Below are 18491 nucleotides of genomic sequence, written 5' to 3'. Positions count from 1 at the left end.
ATATGAGTGTAAGTACTACGAAAGCATATTGCATTCATCCAAAGAAAAAAAAGGATGTAGTCACCTTATCGTAATTACTAGAAAAGATGTCATAATTAGTAGACAATACGTCATAATACTAGATAAAATGTATAATTAGAAGATCAGGTTCTCATAATAATTTGAAATGATGTCATCATTATGAGATCAGGTTGTCATAATAATTAGAAAATATGTCATAATTAGGATATCAGGATCTATCAAAACTGTAGTAAAACTGTTATCTATAAATCTTCTATAAAATCTGCTAGCAACAAAATGTCTGTTAACTTATAGCCTTTTTCACTGGAAGTATCAAGTTGAAAATTTACCTTTCAGCGGCTGTACAGTGGCTCTACTTTGCGAAGCAGTGGCCAATAAGTGGCACCTTTCCAGTTGTCTCATAATTACTACGTCCTGATCTTGTAATCATGAGATGCTGATCTCGTAGTAACTGTGAGATCTTTTCTCATAATTATGAGATAAGGTGTCTAAATGTTTTTTTCTTTGGTGAATGCAATTTGCAGAAGATCATTGGTACGCATCTCCCTAGCATCAGTGATATCAGTGAGGTGAGGTGCCTGCAGAGCTCAAAGGATGTTAAAGGACAGTACCAACCACAGCCACAGCCTGTTCACCCTGCTGCCTTGTGGGAAGAGATATAGAAGTTTCAGCATTTGCATCACCAGACTGCTGAGCAGCTTTTACCCAGACGTTTAAACTCAAATTTACCCTCAGCACTGCTCCTTTGATTAAAGTTTATTTCTGTTTACCATTTTATGATTGCTTTTGTATTGCTGTGTATTGTCCGCTACGTAGCAGAAAGGAGTTACAAACTGAATTTTCACTTTACAACCTGTTATAATGTGACAAATAAACCCACCTTGTACCTGGTTTTGGTCATAGACTGTATATAAAAAAAAAAGTTTCGGTGACCCCTGCTGGTCATTAACGGAAGTACACTGACGTTGTTACCCGGCGTGACGTATGTTCCTGTGACGCGCAGAAATTTTAAACTATCGTCCTTCTCAGTGATGGCGGCTTCGTTTCGTTCTCTCCCTGCAAACTGTAATAACAAATGGTACTACACCCGAGAACAGATCGACAACAGCCCATCTCGGCGAGCTGGACTTGATCCTGACAAGGAGCTGTCCTACAGACAACAGGCGGCGAACCTGCTCCAGGACATGGGACAGCGGCTCAATGTGTATCTTTTGTCGAGGGACGCGTCTTAACCTAGCCAACATTAGCTCGCCAGCTAGCGAAGTTTAGCTTCCCAACGAAGCCGGTTCAGCTGCAGAGCATGGCTAGTGTTTGTTATCGTGTTTCGCTTGAATACCTTTAGTTTGTTTTTATGATTCTTATCTGTTTGAAGCTGTGGCCTGTGGTTTTACAAGCCAGCAAACTAACCTTATCGAGTAGTGGCGTAGCAGGCTAAACCGGGGCCATTTAGGCCTGTGTGGTTCGAGGGCCTTCAGGACGTTAGCATTAGCTTTGCATGCTAGTGAGGAAAACATGTAGTGTGTGTGGAACACGGTTCTTTAGAAACATTAGGTTTTAGTTTGTTTCATCTTGTTTTACGTGTTGTATCTTTAGGATCAACGCTTTTATGTCTTATTTAAGAATAACTTTTGACTAATGTGTGAAGCTAGCTGGGGTTTCAACTGTGTTGTTCTGCCACTGATGTGATCTTAAGTTTTATTAGTAATTAGCTCAAATTAAAACTCTGTAGTTATGTTATTCCACATGTAGACTAACGACCCCGGTCATATTAACGATATTCACTCAATGCGGGTGTTTTGATCTGTTTGTACTGTGCTACATTGTCCTTAACTACCATGTCTCAGGTCCCAACTTACAATTAATACAGCTATTGTGTACATGCATCGATTCTACATGGTCCAGTCATTCACCAGGTTTCACAGAAATGTAAGTATTGTTTGACCCACAAACCTGAAGTCCACAATGCAAATGCTAGTATTTAATGTCAGTCAACTCATGAACTTATTTTGGTTCTTCCTCACCAGGTTATTTCTCCTGCCGCACTCTTCCTCGCTGCAAAGGTCGAGGAGCAGCCCCGCAAACTGGAACACGTTATCAAGGTGGCCCATGCATGCCTCAATCCTCAGGATCCCTCACCAGATGTCCGCAGTGATGTAAGTGTTGGGCTGTAGTAAAAATCGCCTGCAATTGTTGCTCTGTCTCCTCCTGTGTTTGCCAGACAGGGTAGGGATTTCATCTCGGCGATAATTATGGTTAAATGGAATCTATTTAATCAGTAGATTATGTGGAGATTAATATTATTTGATTAATTATTACTATTCTGTGTTCATTCAGGAGCAACAATTTGGCTATAAACCTTCCAATGTGGCAGCTCTTTGACCTGAAATTAAGAGATGCTTACCTTTTAAGCTACTAAATGTATTGCTGTTTGAATTTGTGTTACTCACAATTACAATTTCTTTCTCCTAGAATGGACGGTTTTCTAATAGCAGCCTCAACGCTGATGCTTTAAAGGCCAATTTATACTTCTGCGTCAAATCTATGCCGTTGGGATGCCATAGCCTAAAACACACCTCCCCAAAAATGGAACATGGCGGGGACGCAGACCGCAAGAACTGTGATTGGTCGGCTTGGTAGCATCGCAGACATTTTCCCATAGACATAAATTGTGAAAGAAGCAGCTGTAAAACGGTGGATACATTTTTTGACCATCACAACCTCCACGAAATGACTCGTTTTACTATCAGAATTTGATCCATTTGGTCCGATAACATTTGCAAAATCTAGAAGCCGCACGATTAAATCATTTTACTCCCATTCAAGTTAGCAGGGGGCTAATCCCGAAGTTAGCTGGCTTGGCCTGCGGAAGTCAACACAGTGGAGCGTAGAAACCCCACAGCTAACTAGCGTTTTGGTGGTGTAATTGCAGAGAGATACATACACAAGTATAAATGCTCACAACGGCGATGGTATGTGCGTAGACACAATGCAGAAGTATAAATTGGCCTTAAAATTTAATTTATCCTGGCATGAAGTTAACAGCAATTTGCGTTATTCTAATTCATTTTTGCTTTTGTTTCATTTAAACTACAACAGTTACATCACAAAGTGTCTTGTTTTTAGCTGTTGCTACATCAGGTGTTGATGCTGCTTAAAATATAGATCAAGCGAGAGCATCTGTACTCACTATGTGGCTTTAATCGTCTCACTACTTATCTGTGAGGCTTCTTCATTTCTACATGAAAGGTGGGTTTAATGTGTTTGAAATCGGATGGAGGGCCTCCCAGTGAGTAACGTGCCTGTCCTCTCAACCTCAGGCCTACCTGCAACAAGCCCAAGACCTGGTCATTCTTGAGAGCATAATACTCCAGACCTTGGGTAAGTTGGGAGAGAAGAACTGGGTCCCTTGATTTCCCACCAGAAACACATGTGATTTATAAAAATAGTGCTAACCTGTTTTACTTTTGTCCACAGAAAGCTCATATGCAGTTAGCAGCACTGGAAAGATATTCACACTTCATTTTTAGCAGCTCTTACCCCTTGGTTCCTTTTTATGTTTTTATTATGTCCATAACTTTTTAAGTTTCTGTCTTTTTTTTTTTTTTTTACATTTTTCTTCTTATCTACATATTTTAAAGCCATTTGTTTGAGGACTATGTGAGGACTGGCTGCATTATCCTGAACATTGGCTTTTAGTATGTTCGCTACAGCCTGCTTAATCCTTTCCCATGATTTCAAGCTTGGAAGTAAGCCTTTGAGGAAGATACCATTGGCTTTAATTGACAATACCAAACTGTGTTTTTACTTTGAAACCAGATTCAGCATCATGCAAAGCAAGAGTTGGGAAGTTACTTGTAAATTTAATGTTTTTCACATTCATCTGTTGATGTTTTCACATCGTCCAGGGTGTTTTTGGAAGACCTCACGCAAACTGATATTCCACATTATTGTCTGCAACACTTAGTTTGGTATAACAGTATTTATTTTCTGCTTTTCAGGGACTTTTCTTAATCTTTACTGCTGAATGGGAAATGATCTTTGTCTTGGAAATTGGATTGAATGAAATGTGTGTGGAACATACATTAGTTTGACATCGGCATTTCATTTATCAAGCCTTGTCTCTTTTTGTCCCTTTTTATTACAGCTTTTGAAATCACCATTGACCATCCACATACTCATGTTGTCAAGTGCACTCAGCTCGTAAGAGGTGAGCATTGACTCTACAATTTTGGGAAATTCTGTTTGGATATTTTAGTATGATTATGTTTGCACGTTAAATTGTCAATTAGCAGATTTTAAGTGTGTTTTTTTGTTCTATTGTTGTTCCAGCTAGTAAGGATCTGGCTCAAACATCATACTTCATGGCCACCAACAGGTATATTATATTCACAGTTCACTGTAAAACATAAGCTTTTGTGTACATTGTGTATAATCCTCAAACTCTATATACTGAATGTCTATTCTCTCTCTTCCTGTTTCTATTTTTTGTTACCTTCCGGAACGTATCCTGCCACGTAGTCTGCACTTGACCACATTCTGCCTGCAGTACAGCCCGCCCGTTGTGGCCTGTGTGTGCATCCACCTTGCCTGCAAATGGTCCAACTGGGAGATCCCCGTGTCCACAGACGGCAAACACTGGTGGGAGTATGTTGATCCCACAGTTACCCTCGAGCTGCTGGATGGTATGTGCTGAAAATATTGTTAGAAAAGGACCTACAAAGTCATGCGTCAGTTACAGATTAATCTGATGAATGTTGAGGATTTGAAAGATTTTCACTTTTATCCTGCAGATCTTGTCTTCACTCACTTCTTCATTACTTCTTTCAGAGCTCACACACGAGTTTCTGCAGATTCTGGAGAAAACACCTAGCCGGTTGAAACGGATTCGCAACTGGAAGGTACAGGTTTTTTTCCATTGCTCCTTGGTGACCTATGGAGGACAGCCAAGACACCCCACTTTGTTGGGGTTTCATTTTTTTGTTGACTGGCCTTTCTGTGATTGTCGGTTTTTGTTTGCTCCTAGGCTGGAGGTCAGACGCCAAAAGCCAAGCCAAAGGTCCAGGAGGAGGGTGACCAGAGGGACACTATGATGAGCATGATTTCTATGGCCTCATCAGAGACCACTGTGGCGGGCCTGATGAGCCTCTCAGCACCACCTTCTGCCTCTTCTTCCTCATCCATGGGTGACAAAGACAGCGGTGCATCTGGTAGCACTCAGACTTGGAGTGGAAAAGGTCAGGCTGGATCTGAGCAGCAGCCCAACAACGAGGTTCACGTCCCAGCTAAGGTGTCACTGAGTGAGTACCGTGCCAAGAACGCAGATGTCCTGGCCGCCCAGAAGAGGAAGCTAGAGAACATGGAGGCCAGCGTGAAGAGGGAATATGCCAATGCTGCCCAGGCTCTCATTGGTCAACAGAGGAAGGAGAAGCAGCATCATCACCAGCAGTCCAGCTCCTCCTCCTCTTCTGACATGTCCACGCCGTCACCAATTATTCTGAAAATCCCCCTTGAGAAGGAGAGGCACGACAGGAGCTCTCTTAAAATGCGTTTACCCCTAGCTGGCGGAGGAGGCAGCGGCAGCGCCCGAGGTCAGGAACAGGACATTAAAGTCAGAATACGAGTGCCTGAGAAGCAAAGGGGGAGTTCAGGAGAGGAGGGCAAGAGCAGGGACAAGCACAGGGAACGGTCTAACCACCACCACAATCATCACCACCACCATCACCATTCTTCCTCTAGCGGCGCCTCACTCTCCTCTTCACACAAACATTCATCTAGTTCCAGTGGGGCATTAGGAAGCAGCAAAAAAGTCCCCAGCGACTCTTCTAGAACAAGCTCTTCGTCTTCTTCTGCCTCACGTAAGAGGACACACTCCCAAGATCCCACAGCAGGCTCTCACCCTGCCTCGAAAGTCAGTAAGTCCTCTAGGAATCTCTACCAGCTACCGTCCCTGTCTTCCTCCTCTGGGCAAACTCTGGGGCAAGGTCCTGACATTCTCCCCGCTCTGGGCCTTCCCCACCACCAAGGGAGCTATTCGCACTCTAAAGGCGACAAGACGGACACTAATGGGCATGGTGCAACAGGCGGAGCCCAGTCAAACGAGTACCAGGACACTTTTGAAATGCTAAACTCGCTTCTGAGCGCACAAGGGGTCCAGCCGGCCCAGCCGGCCATGTTGTTTGACTATAGATCCCAATATGGGGACTACAGGTACAGTGGTGGCTCCAGAGGGAACAACGCTAGGCCCCCACCCCTGCCTTCAGAACCACCTCCCCCACTGCCGCCTTTACCCAAATGAGTTCCTGATCATGAGACCCATAATGTACCTTGTACTTGACATCGCAAACATCCATCTTGTTACATAAAGTATTGTTTTTTGTTTTGTTTTTAACTCACCCAATCTTTTATAGGCATCAGTGTGACAGCAGTGAAATGTACTGGTGAGGTAAATGAGTTTTCAGCATTTTTCTTTTTACAGTTCACGTTTAGGGCAATAATGAGAGGCTTTTAAAGCTTGCAAAATGTGAGGAAAAAATTTACAAGAAAGTGTAGATATTTTTTTTCTCGTGTGAAATGTGATGATGGGACCTGGTATTTTTACCATCGCTGTTTTTGGAGGAAGGCGTTGTCTTGAAATCATGAGGAAACAGATTTTCATTACATACCTGTTGGGTCCGATTGTCTTTTTATAATGTTTTTATAGGATGTTATTTATTAATTGAATGTTTTTTAAAAAAAAAAGAAGAAGAAGAAAAAAGAAAAACATGATCCCGTTTTATACCTTTTTTAAGGTTTCCTCTCTTTGTTCTTTTTGGGCAGAGGGACATTAAAACTGTACAGGCAGGTTTGAGAGTGCATGTATCCAAAGTTAATATTTTTGTCTTTTAATTTTTATTAACACCATCACCTAAAAAAAAAATAGGTGATTGTCCTGCCCCTGGTGTTTTAACTGTTTTATTTCCAGCATTATTTGGTAAACTTGTACAAAGATTGTAAAATGTTTAAAACACATGAAATATTTTTTACATTTTGTTATGAAAAAATGCAACAAAAAAATATGAAGCTTGTACTTTTTGTTTAAAGTTTTTGTTTAGATTTTGAGTGTTGCAGTCATTGTTTTAAATGGTTGTAAAATATTCACATTCAGTTCTCTAATGATTACACTAATGGACAAAGTTCATACCAACAATATACATGTATGGTTTATCAAAGAGTTCAAACATATCTCCTCGGTATGGTCACAATGAAGGAATTGCCAACAACAACAAAAAGTCCCTCTAGAGAAGAAATGTGAATTTTAATTCCTGTCACGTAATTGTCACTTGTACATCAGTTTCCTCTTGGGGGCAAGTAGTTTACGGTGATCACAGCTAAATGCAAAAACAGAAAAAGGAGGCACGTACTAAAGTTCAAGTGGCATTGACACCAGCAGTGATAAGTCAGCCTGAAACTGCCGTTAAAAATAGTTTGAGGTGACCATATCGAGAAGGGACAACAAAGTAAAAGTACACAGTATCAAAGACTAATCAAACGCCATATGTCTGTCTGTGTGGTCATCTTTCGTTTATGCGTTTTCTTTTGGGTATGTTTTTAATGTGTAAACCCCAGTGTACACCTGTCAGTTCATGCTGGCCTGAGATTTAATCATGTTTAAAGCTGTCTTTTGACTCCATACCTTCAAATTAAATTGGTGGATATTCAGCTTCAGATTGTTGTTTATAATCTAACCACAAGCCATGATTTATCAAAAATGTTTGCATGTGTACTTTAGTTTTGTAAATCCCACACTGAAAGCAGGTTATCGACATACCTCCACTACAGGGTCATAAGCATGACATATAATACTGTCTAATTCATATGAATTAATGATGAGTTTATGTTTGAGAGAACTGATGGAAGATATGCCTCTTGTAGGCAAGAGAATCGGGTATCATCTGTACATTTTAATTCATACTAAGCTTTATATGGTTTTGATTGTATAGTATTACTGCTCTTTACCTGCTTTCTTTTCTCAGTTTATCAAAAACTCATTTGTTTTAGGCAGTTCACAGTAATGCAGTACAAAAAATCAGCCATACAATTGTGAAATATTTTTGTTCCCTTGATTATATGGAAGATAAGCTGAAAGAGTACAGCTCTTTGCTCAGGCAGCAGAGGTTTATTAGTTATTCAACTCTTGGTTGTAACAGGGAAACAGTAAATGCACTGAATATTTATCTCCGTAGGTTTGCCTACAATGCAAGTGTTACATGTGTAATGGTTAGACTCTTAGAATAGATGTCCAATATATCATTGCCATTTTTGAAAATTGTTTTAGCTGATCAGGACAAATCTTCCAATAAAAGTGTTAACTTTATGTGAGAAGGTCATACAAATAATGGACACATTAAAAACAACCCCACATGTGAGAAAAAAATACACTCATGCAACCTAACAATGCAAAATCACATAGCTACAGTAAATGTAATGTTTTTTTTTCATGTCTTGGTGTTTTAAGTGACACTCAGGTCTGGAAATAAAACGTTTGGGATTTTTGTTTGGTTTTTCAGATAAAAGATTATATGTGAACACTGTTCTTTTTGATATGTGGTTGCTTTACTCTCAATTAAAGTCAATAAATATTTTAAGAAAACGCTCATTGCATTAAATGTTTGTATCAAACGGGACTGCTGCAATATTATGGGTGTAAATGTAAGTTTATGGCCCGCTGTGATTGGCACTTAGAGTGGCCAATGAAATACCTTCAACTTTGGCCAATCAGAGCTCGGAGTGGGAGGGCTCTGTTTGGCTGTGGCAGTTATTGGGGAATGCAGGAAAACCGACGTAGTGTTCATCAGGAGCTAAACACGGTCGGACGGCACGGAGGAAGGTAAGCTGTTCTAAACAAAAATGAGCCTCTGTTCATCTTTCGGCACCGATGCATCTCGACGATAACGAGAATGACCACCGTGTGTTGCCATCGGTCAGCAAAACTCGCTTCTTGGCCGTCAGTTGTGAAAAGTAGCGGTTTGTTAGCATTAGCAACTGCTAAACAAAGATGGCGACTCCGTAACTGAAAAGAATGACGCAGTAAAGAGAGGCGGGCTAAAGCTTGGTGTGGCGCCTGGTTAGAGTTGGGCAAGACGAGAGACATTCACATATGTTAGATTTAAATCTGCAGTAAAAACTTTTTATCCTTTACATCAATAAGGCTTTATGTGTTTCGAGGTGTATGACCGCAGTGTAAGGGCAAAATGTATATTAACTTATATCAAAGTTTAATAACAATCTGACACGCCACCTGACCTGCCACCGTCGTCTTTAACGTTATTGATTAAGAATATCATTACCGTTAATTCATATTGGAGCAGCCGTTGCAAACGCGGTGCTCATCTGTTTTTATCCTGCTTGAGGGGGATAATATATAACTTACAGTTTAACATCTCTGACCATTGGACTCAATTTGTGATTAAAGAGCAAACTTAACGTTTAATAAGCCACGCGGATCTATAAAATATGGCCATGCAAATGTCTGCAATGACATTGAAAATTAAATTTGAAATACGTAGTTGGTGTACCTCCTATCTTCCATATTCCCTTACTCTATTAATTCTTTTTGTTGTTAATAACAAAGAAATTGTCCCTTGTGCTTTCCCAGAGACCAGGGTGATACCTTCAGATGTGTTTGTTTTCTTTGACAAATGGTGCAAAACAAAAAGATTTTCTCTTTTTAATGTCATAAAAAAACGTTATCGTAAATGAAAGATTAGGCAACACATCCTCACATTTGAGAAGCTGAATCATGGGAATGTTTTTCAGTTTTACTTAATATGGGAAACAGTTAATTGATTTTCAGAATAGTTACCTGATACATTTTCTGTCTACTCTTGATCTCTGATAGTTAGTGCAGTCTTAGCCCCCTCCATATTCTATGTCTGGATGAATTGTTTTGTCTATAAAATGTCACAAAATAATAATATCTGTAAGTCTTGTTTTACCTGAGCGACACTACAAAACTCAATGATTTCAGGTTACTGTCTTACAAGATGGAGAAAAGCAGCAAATCTTCACATTTGAGAAGAGTGTTTGCTATTTCTTTTTTTCAGATAATCAATGAACAGATCAGTTTCATCTCCTAATTATTTTTGCAGACTTGCAATGAACAGGATACGAATCCACGTTTTGCCTTCGAGTCGGAACCGGGTGGCCCAGACACCTCGTCCCCAGGAGCCCCAGGCCTGTTCCTTTTCCCAGCGACCATGCTCTCAGCCCCGTCTCGACGGCCTGGAGTACTGCATCAAACACATTTTGGAGGACAAGAATGCCCCGTACAAGCAGTGCAGCTATGTGTCTGCCAAAAACGGCAAGCGCTGCCCCAACGCTTCACCAAAGGTCGAGAGGAAAGATGGGTGAGTGGACAGTTTAAATTTTAACTGGCTTTAACAACGGTTAGAAACAAGTTAGACCTCCAGATTTATTAACTATAACAGGAGAAACAAGCAAAAGATGACACCTATTAATAAATCCAAGCAGCTTTCTGACTTCTCTTCTCCAATGACTCTCTGTTCTCTTAGGGTGACATTCTGTGCAGAGCATGCTCGCAGAAATGCCATGGCTCTCCGAGCTCAGATGAGAAAGCCGTCTTCCGGTCCGTCCCCAGAGTCACTGTTGTCTCAGCTTAGCGGATACAACCGTTCAGAGGCACACAGCCCTGATGGAGGCCGCTCTGAAGCTAGTCGTATTTTAGGTAAATGGTCCTGTTCAGTTTGTCAACTGTATACCCCTTCATTGACATTAATCTTGTGTGCTTTGACTTTTTCTGTATCATGGTAGGGGTAAATTGATGTGGTAGTTTCTCTTGCAGTTTATTTTCACATGTATGAATATGATTTTAAATATTTTTACTACGCCCCCTCTGGATAGATGAGGAAAGTCTGAGTGAGGAGGAGCAGGGTCCCTTGGTACTGGACCAGACATGGAGAGGAGACCCTGACAGTGACGCCGACAGCGTTGACAGTGATCATGAGGATCCTCTGAAGTAAGCTGAATTATCGGACTATCAAGTTTTTAATCTAAACTCATCTTGTCATTTTGTTGTATTTAGACAATAAGTTACTGTCTTAATATGTAATAGCTGTGTCCTAATTCATACTAACAAATTCTGAGCAGGCTTTGAGTATTGTGTTCATGCTGGAAAAGTGACAAAATCAAAGTTCTGGTGTTTGTGCATATTTACGTGTTTCTTTTAAAACCCATCAGAATCTTTGTCTAAACCCAAACCATGATCTTTTTTCCTAAACCTAAAGTTTTGTTAACTGAGACAGACGTAGGCCTGTTTTGATGACACAGAATACAGTAACTAGGTGGTTTTTGTCAGCTTTAGCCTTTAGCACCTGGGGGCTGAGTCAGCTAATAGGAACGCTGGCTGCATGGCAAACCGAGTTAACGATAGAGACAGAACAGTGGCTTAGCAAAAAATAAAGCTTTCTGAAACTCCATAAATCGAGAGTGAATGTTGAGGAGGATATCAGAGAGGGGAAAAAAACAATTATTTCTCCAGAAATCTGTTTCACCAAAACGGTGAATAAAGTTTTTCTTTCTAAATCTCAGACATGCAGGAGTGTACACAGCAGAGGAGGTGGCACTAATCACTCGAGAAAAACTCATCAGGCTCCAGTCCCTCTACATTGATCAGTTCAAACGCCTGCAGCACCTGCTTAAGGAGAAAAAGCGTAGATACCTGCACAACCGCAAAGTGGAGCACGAAACTCTAGGTAAATTCACAACTAACTGGCTACTAAGTTGTGATGAAACATCCCTATCATAGCATATCTTGCATATCATTTTGGAGATTATGTGTGGATACTTCTGAGTGAGGATGACTGTGGTGATGTGATTTGTTGCTGGGGTCTATACTAAACAAGCATGTTCCTTAATGTCTGGACAGTATATTTTCTTTTTTTTTTTTTTAGCAAGGGCCTCTTTGTAGCACCACAATGCTTCATTTATAAATATTTTGACACATTTTACCATATTAAAAGATTGCTGCTCCTGCAACTTGGATATTGCGCTTGGCCATATTGCGATTTTGATAATATTTAAACTCTTATGGTGCAGCTGACAGAACTTTTGAATATAGGCTGCATATAATCTCTTGACATCAATTCAGTGTGTGTGTGTGTGTGTGTAATTTTTTTTTATATATACGCGCGCACGCACACAGATATAGCTGGTCATTAAATGCTGCTGAGCAAGATTTTTAAATGTAAAACAGATGTCTAAAATGTGCGTCGCTTTGAATCTAGACACCTTTTCAAATGCAAATCACTAGACTGGGTGGGACCCAATCATACAATCATAGCTCCATGAATAAACTGTCATCTGTTTGATATTCTCATCTTCAGTTATTGCCATCCTGCATTTTACTTTGGTTACTGCTGAAAAAATATATTTTAAAAATCAAATGTAACATACAGGATTCCAGCAGTTAAGGAAATTCAAATCAAGTAAATGACGACTGAGTGGACAACGTCGTCATGCTAACTTTTTGACTTCTCGCTCTACTCCTGTTTTTTAAGACAAATGTCAGGGGCTGCATTGGCACACATTTATATTTTTAGCTCCGCTGGATTAAAATGGAAGCTCTGCCTTTATTTACCTGTTGGCATGAATCATGTTATCAGAGCTCCATTGACATTTATCTATTTTTTTATTTATTTTTATTTTTTTTGTCCATTCCATTCTTAACTGGAAATCATCCCACACCTTCTTAATGTTCACAAGGCCACACAGCCCTCAGCAATGTCTTTTATTTGTTTATGTCAGGAAGCAGTCTGCTGACAGGGCCTGAAGGTCTATCCATGAAGGAGAGGGAGAACCTGAAGAAGCTCAAAGCTCTACGCCGATACCGTCGTCGGTACGGTGTGGAAGCCCTGCTGCACAGACAGTTGAGGAAGAGGAGGCAGGCTGTGACCGAAGGAGCTCCTCAGGTGTGACACGCACCCAGTAGTAAAATAGTAAAATAGTAAAACTAGTAAGCAAGACTTTAAACTAATGTTAAAGGGTCAGTTCACCAGAGCACAAAAACGGTCTCACTTGCTCCTAGTGGTATCCAGCCATGAAAATAGTCAATCAGATGAAGATATGTCTGAAACGTATGTGACCACCCAAGAGTACATGGGTGAAGGCAATTATGTTTGTGGTTTTAAACTCTAGAGCAGTTTGTCTTCCCAGAAATAATTCCCGACTTTGAACAGTTCTCACTGGAACAACAATTACTACTGAAGAAATCCAGAAACCCCTATGTTAAAAGCACAGGGGTCTAGCATTTAGGTTTGACTATGGTGTGTATTTATTATTTCTTTCCAGTATTGTTTATTACAGGTGTGGTAGAAACACAGGCCTACGTGTTGTCAATATCTTCAACAGCATGTCATTTTTCCGATAGGGGCTAACAGAGTTAGAGGATTTACTCATTTGACAGAAAATTACTCAGTCTGTGTTAGACTACCAGACTAGAGATCTAACTTATGGTAAATGACTACCTGACATGAAAACCGTCTTAGAGAGCAGTGGTAAAACCTTTGTGTTAACCATATTCTCTACAAACGAAATGCCATCACTTCCATTGTCTTGCGGTGGTCTCGGACGCATCTGATACTAATATCTCAAAACCTGTATGCATGGTTAGAAAACCACTAGAGCTGAGAATTATTGGTATTTTGCTGATCTTTTTTTATATAGTAAAATTACCATAGTTACATTTAATCAAATCTAGTGTTTCGCTCGGAGCCAAAACATTAGTGATGCGGAGTATAAAAAGGATGTTCCTAATGTTGACATGTGCTTAAAAAAACCCAGTATGCTTTAAATATATCAGGGCAGTAGTGTCAAGTATGTTGATTACTACAGTGAACAGGGGTTAATGCATACTTTTGGTTTTGAGATTATGCTCAACATATTTGAGTGCAGCAGAATGGAATTAAGATTTGAAAACCCCATCACATGAAGCAGGCAGACATGCAAAAGAATTTCATTTTTATAGGCCTTTACCTCCGACAATTTTGTGGCATTCAGGAATGATAATGTTAAGGATGATTATAGTTATAAAGGAAATACTGTTTAGTCTGTCTGTAGCGTTTGATTACTGTTTTGACCTTTTTATCTAACTCTTCTTTCCTCTTTTGTAGCCACACACAAGAACAGTGTGTGAGCAGTGCATCTCTTTTGTGGAGGGAACCCGATGTACCAACCCCTGCCTGCCGATGACCCGACACTGTGTTTCACGTATCCTCAATGATTTCAGCATGGATTTGACCACAATATTGGCTGTTTCCATACAAGAAACCCCAGATGTTTTCTTGTATTCAGTGAAAGAAGATATCAACATTTCTTTATTTTGTATGTTAAACTTTACTACAAACTGGGGTTCTTCGTTCACCCAAACTGTCTTTTGATCTTTTTTTTTTTTTTTTCTCCTTTAAGCCATTTTTACCTTGGCCTCGATCAAGACCAGCAGCATGTAGTAGCTGCTGGTTTCAAAGAGAGCCTAGATGAACACCTTCCTGTGGTCTGTTGATTTCTCCAGAGCTGAAAAGGGGATAATCTGTTCAGTTGGAAGGAACAAAATCTCTTTACAACCTGCCTTTATTTCAACCCAGTCATTTAGGCTAGTCTCATGCTTTTCATATTTTTCATCAAACATGATTTACAGTTTTCTCTTTATGAGCTAAGAACAGCAAACTAGTTTTATTGCATGTACTTAAGTTTGTGTTCCTCTATTTGCCATGTTAGTTGTAGGTTAGCTGTTAAAACCCTGCAAAGAATTGATGCTCAAAGTCACTCGTCGAACAAAACCACTCAGGAATGTCATGAATACAGTCTGAACCTTTTGTGACCTCACAGTAAGTAGCTTCATGTTACATAATTACAGCAAGATTATTTTCAGAGGAATAATTACAGTGCTTGCAATAATACTAATTTGGCAACTTGTGTGGTGAAAGTTTCCCAGTAATCAGTGTCCACAGATCAGGATGTAATTTTGGGGTTTAACTTCAAGGTGGAAGCAGTTTTCTTTATCTGTTCTTATTCTTGTGGTCGTTGTTTGTGTGTGGACATCATGTGTCAATGCCCTTGACATCAAGACACTCAGACATCCACCAGGACAGCAATCAGGTGCTTTTCAAAATGTGTCCAGGCCTGAAAGATGTCCCATGTGACAGAACTGTGCACATGGGTCAGTCTGACGATCCTCGCTGCCCGCTTCACCTCTCCCTGCCTCCCCCTATGTACCAGCCTGAGCAGGAGCCTCCACCACAGGAGCAGCTCACCACTGCAAGCAGAGACATGTATCTGAGCGCAGCAGAGCTTCAGCCCACAGAGAGCCTTCCCCTAGAGTTCAGTGATGTACGTAGATTCAATTGTTGGTGTTTTCGGGAGCTTTTACAACTACTGTAATTTATTTGGTACAGTTCAAACACACAGGTGCATTTACCTGTGTGGTTCATTCTGGTCCAAGTTGGTAAATGTATTTTGTTTGGTTTCTTTTTACAAATGCATTACTAAAAGCCAAGTGAGAGCGTGTACACCCAAGCACTAGCACTGTGTTCAGATATTTAATCAAAGAAAGTGGGGGGGAACATACGAGTCAGATTCAAGTGGTCTTAACAACAGAGGTCAGAAAACGCCCTAACCCTGGTACGGACTAAACAGCCAAACCGAGCCTGCTTGAAAAGGTGGATCCCAGTCAACTCTGTGATAGTTTGATTGTGAATTGTCAAGAGTGATCTATGACTTATGTGAAATCCTTCAGATCATTTGAACACAAGAATAATGGAGGATGACTGTCAAAAACTGCCCGACCCATGAGTCAGTGAATCATTTCATGTTTACAGCTCTTGGTTCTTTTTGTCAATATGAACACAAACTGGACCAGAACTGAAAAGCAAAAATACAACAGATTTTATTTATTTTTTTTAAAGAACCAAAGGGCAAGTGATTTGTGTGTTTTTAATATTTCTAGATAAAGTGTAGACTACTTTCATCTTTTAAAAGCCACTGAGGGGCTACTGTGAGACTTCCAATTCATTAGCAAATAAATGCTTCCAGTAAATGCCGGTTTGTAGACGGTCAAAAGTTTAGATTTATTATACAATTTGCTGCTCCAGTACAAACTCAAATAGGCATAAACAAATGCTGGGTGTGGCACAGGCACAGTCAAAAGCGGGATGCTTCCAACAACTCAAGTACCTCTGTATCATTTATCCCAAAACAGAACATCCCGCCGGTGGTTAGCAGTGTAAACATAAATAACAAATGTACATGTAACTGAAAAAAGCTAAAAGTTTTATGTCAAGATTTAGATTTCATAAATATCCCCTTTTTATACAGGACCTGGATGTGGAAGGGGATGGTATGCAGGGTCCTCCGTCCCCACTACAGTTTGATACGGCCCTGGCCTTGGAGGACCAGACCATTAGAGCCATCGCTGAGGCCCCAATGGACATCCTGACTGGAGAAGACCCAGACCAGGTCGACTTGGACGCCTCAGGACAGGAGCTCTCAGAAAGAGATGTGGATGCAATCATGGACGACCAGGTTAAATCTCATTTAGGGGATTTGTCATCTTGAATATCTTGAATCTCTCTTTTGAATGATGGCGCCCATATACTGTGCAATAACAATCCTCCAATTTCACTGTATGTCACACTGCGAGATGGGTCTAATAAAAACTTGGTCACAATCTGTGTCAGTATCATATAAATGTTTTTGTGAAACACAAAGGGCGACTTTCATATTAAAAAGACAGTAACTTTGGCGAGAGACCCACTTGAATTGTCTGACTCTGGAGCCAGATAAACTTTTAGAATTTTTTTTTATTTTTTTTTACACAGAACCAGGGCTGTAGTGTTAACTTACACTGGAAACTTTTAGGAAGAGATCTTCAACCATCTCGCCCACTGTTTTGAAAATGAAGCAAAGCAATTAACAAGTATTGATTGTAGTGGTAACATTTCTATGCATCGAAAAACCTAAAAACGATTGTGAAGCCTGTAATATCTCAGAAAAGAACAAAAAACAGACATGGAAATTACAGTGAACCCATGAATATGTGAGGCTATTAGAAAATAAAACAAAAGTAATATACATAGACTCTGACCTCCATCTGCCTCTGTCTCCAGCTGACTGACACAATTTACTGAACTAAAATAGTTTTCATCCAAGTTCCACTTGAAGAAATCAGCATTGATTTTTATTTCCCCGCCTGCTGTGCCTACAGTGAAACCGGCAAATGCATAGCCACACTGGGATCCTTGATCAGTCATTACAGATACTGTTAACAAGTTCAGAACACACAAACGTCGTGAGATTGTGATTTTAAAAACCTGATTTGATATTGGGGCCCCTGGGCTGAGAGGGGCTAGTGATGGGCAGCATAAACGCTCCTAAAAATCTGTTGAATACAACAATCCGTACTTTTCACATGCAACATTATGTTCATCCTCCATAATCCAACTGAACATCTTACCCAGGTGGTCGTAACATATTGTCTGTCGTTCCAGCTGACTGACTGGTTGTAGCAGCACTCAAGTTGTGGAAGTTTCTCTCATTGTCAAAGTGTTTCTTTTATGATCAGTTTTTTTTTTTTTGGAGTGTCCTGGTTATGCTTTGTGCATGTAAACAACTTAAACCGGTTTTTTAAAAAAACCTGGATAATCCTGCACCTGTAGACTGCTGATCCTGTTTTCTCAACCTTTTTTATTGGTACAGAACTAGTAACTAGGGTGATGAGAAATCAAAACTACATTGGCCATCGATGGATCTTGGACCGCTGATTTTGATTGATTTGACCAAAAGCTTTCACCCCACACAGCCTAAACATTGCACAGTGTAAACGCGCTTTGAAGGAAGATGTTGGAAAAACAAGTCAATAAAGAAAGCAGCGATTTGTGTTGCGTCTACACAATTCTTGGTCTGAATGCTGAGTCACACACTAACAAACGTAGGAATTTCAGCTATAACAGAACACAAACTATCAAAAGCGTTCAAGCCAACCAGCAATAAATCCACATATGGTCTCCTAACATCCTGTTCTTCCACCCTAGGTGGTGTCAGATGTTGTAGGAGGTGAAGAAGATGCCACTGATAATTCACTGCAAGACATCGACAAGGCTACAGTTGATGCTCCCAGATGAACGACCTCTGCAGCGTTATGTAAAGAATCATGTTTCACTTCCACAGAGACTGACGCTGAGGTGACTTTACAATGGAGGTCACGTTCAGAAGAACTTGACAGTAGACTTCTCAGAATATACATTCACTGATTGTACTTCAGTTTGTCATGTGGGGGTGTTTATTTGGGTTAAATTGCCTTAAAATAAATATTTTGCAAAAGGTTCTGGGGCACACATCTGTGATCTACAAATAAACTGCTTTATGATACTTTTGTTGAACTCTTGTTAATGATATCCAGATCTGAATAGATTTATGATCTG

General features: G+C 40.2%; 2 protein-coding genes and 1 non-coding gene across 5 annotated transcripts; all 3 read left to right on the top strand.

The window, feature by feature from the left end:
- The first annotated feature begins 1025 nt into the window (after nt 1–1025).
- Nucleotides 1026–7725, top strand: ccnt1 (cyclin T1). Its single transcript, XM_046055918.1, has 9 exons — nt 1026–1225; nt 1866–1947; nt 2046–2174; nt 3339–3399; nt 4166–4228; nt 4342–4396; nt 4540–4703; nt 4849–4919; nt 5045–7725. Exons 1-9 carry the CDS (start codon nt 1053–1055, stop codon nt 6314–6316), a joined length of 2070 nt encoding a protein of 689 aa, XP_045911874.1. The 5' UTR covers nt 1026–1052; the 3' UTR covers nt 6317–7725.
- A 1011-nt stretch (nt 7726–8736) lies between these two features.
- On the top strand, nt 8737–18438 carry kansl2 (KAT8 regulatory NSL complex subunit 2). 3 transcript variants are annotated; one of them, XM_046055919.1, is made up of 10 exons: nt 8737–8887; nt 10149–10406; nt 10572–10744; nt 10921–11035; nt 11608–11771; nt 12823–12986; nt 14187–14283; nt 15149–15402; nt 16387–16593; nt 18102–18438. In XM_046055919.1, exons 1-10 carry the CDS (start codon nt 8751–8753, stop codon nt 18189–18191), a joined length of 1659 nt encoding a protein of 552 aa, XP_045911875.1. In that variant the 5' UTR covers nt 8737–8750; the 3' UTR covers nt 18192–18438. The 3 variants fall into 3 exon arrangements, with proteins under 3 accessions (XP_045911875.1, XP_045911876.1, XP_045911877.1); XM_046055921.1 differs by lacking the exon at nt 8737–8887 and adding an exon at nt 8909–8980; XM_046055920.1 differs by lacking the exon at nt 18102–18438 and having other exon boundaries at nt 8738–8887; nt 16387–16742.
- LOC123975897 lies at nt 14493–14625 on the top strand. Its single transcript, XR_006826190.1, has one exon. It is a non-coding gene; the product is annotated as a small nucleolar RNA SNORA2/SNORA34 family (small nucleolar RNA).
- Nucleotides 18439–18491: the final 53 nt, after the last annotated feature.

This window comes from Micropterus dolomieu, linkage group LG08, assembly GCF_021292245.1.
Source record: "Micropterus dolomieu isolate WLL.071019.BEF.003 ecotype Adirondacks linkage group LG08, ASM2129224v1, whole genome shotgun sequence".
Taxonomy (NCBI): domain Eukaryota; kingdom Metazoa; phylum Chordata; class Actinopteri; order Centrarchiformes; family Centrarchidae; genus Micropterus; species Micropterus dolomieu.
This window is presented reverse-complemented; position numbering and strand designations above follow the sequence as displayed.

Coding starts and splice junctions, on each gene's coding strand:
- kansl2 (XM_046055919.1), top strand. CDS start 8,751: ATGAAATACCTTCAACTTTGGCCAATCAGAGCTCGGAGTGGGAGGGCT. Junction 11,772..12,822: donor AGTGGAGCACGAAACTCTAG/GTAAATTCACAA, acceptor TGTTTATGTCAG/GAAGCAGTCTGCTGACAGGG. Junction 14,284..15,148: donor GACCCGACACTGTGTTTCAC/GTATCCTCAATG, acceptor CAAGACACTCAG/ACATCCACCAGGACAGCAAT.
- ccnt1 (XM_046055918.1), top strand. CDS start 1,053: ATGGCGGCTTCGTTTCGTTCTCTCCCTGCAAACTGTAATAACAAATGG. Junction 2,175..3,338: donor CACCAGATGTCCGCAGTGAT/GTAAGTGTTGGG, acceptor TCTCAACCTCAG/GCCTACCTGCAACAAGCCCA. Junction 4,704..4,848: donor TACCCTCGAGCTGCTGGATG/GTATGTGCTGAA, acceptor TACTTCTTTCAG/AGCTCACACACGAGTTTCTG.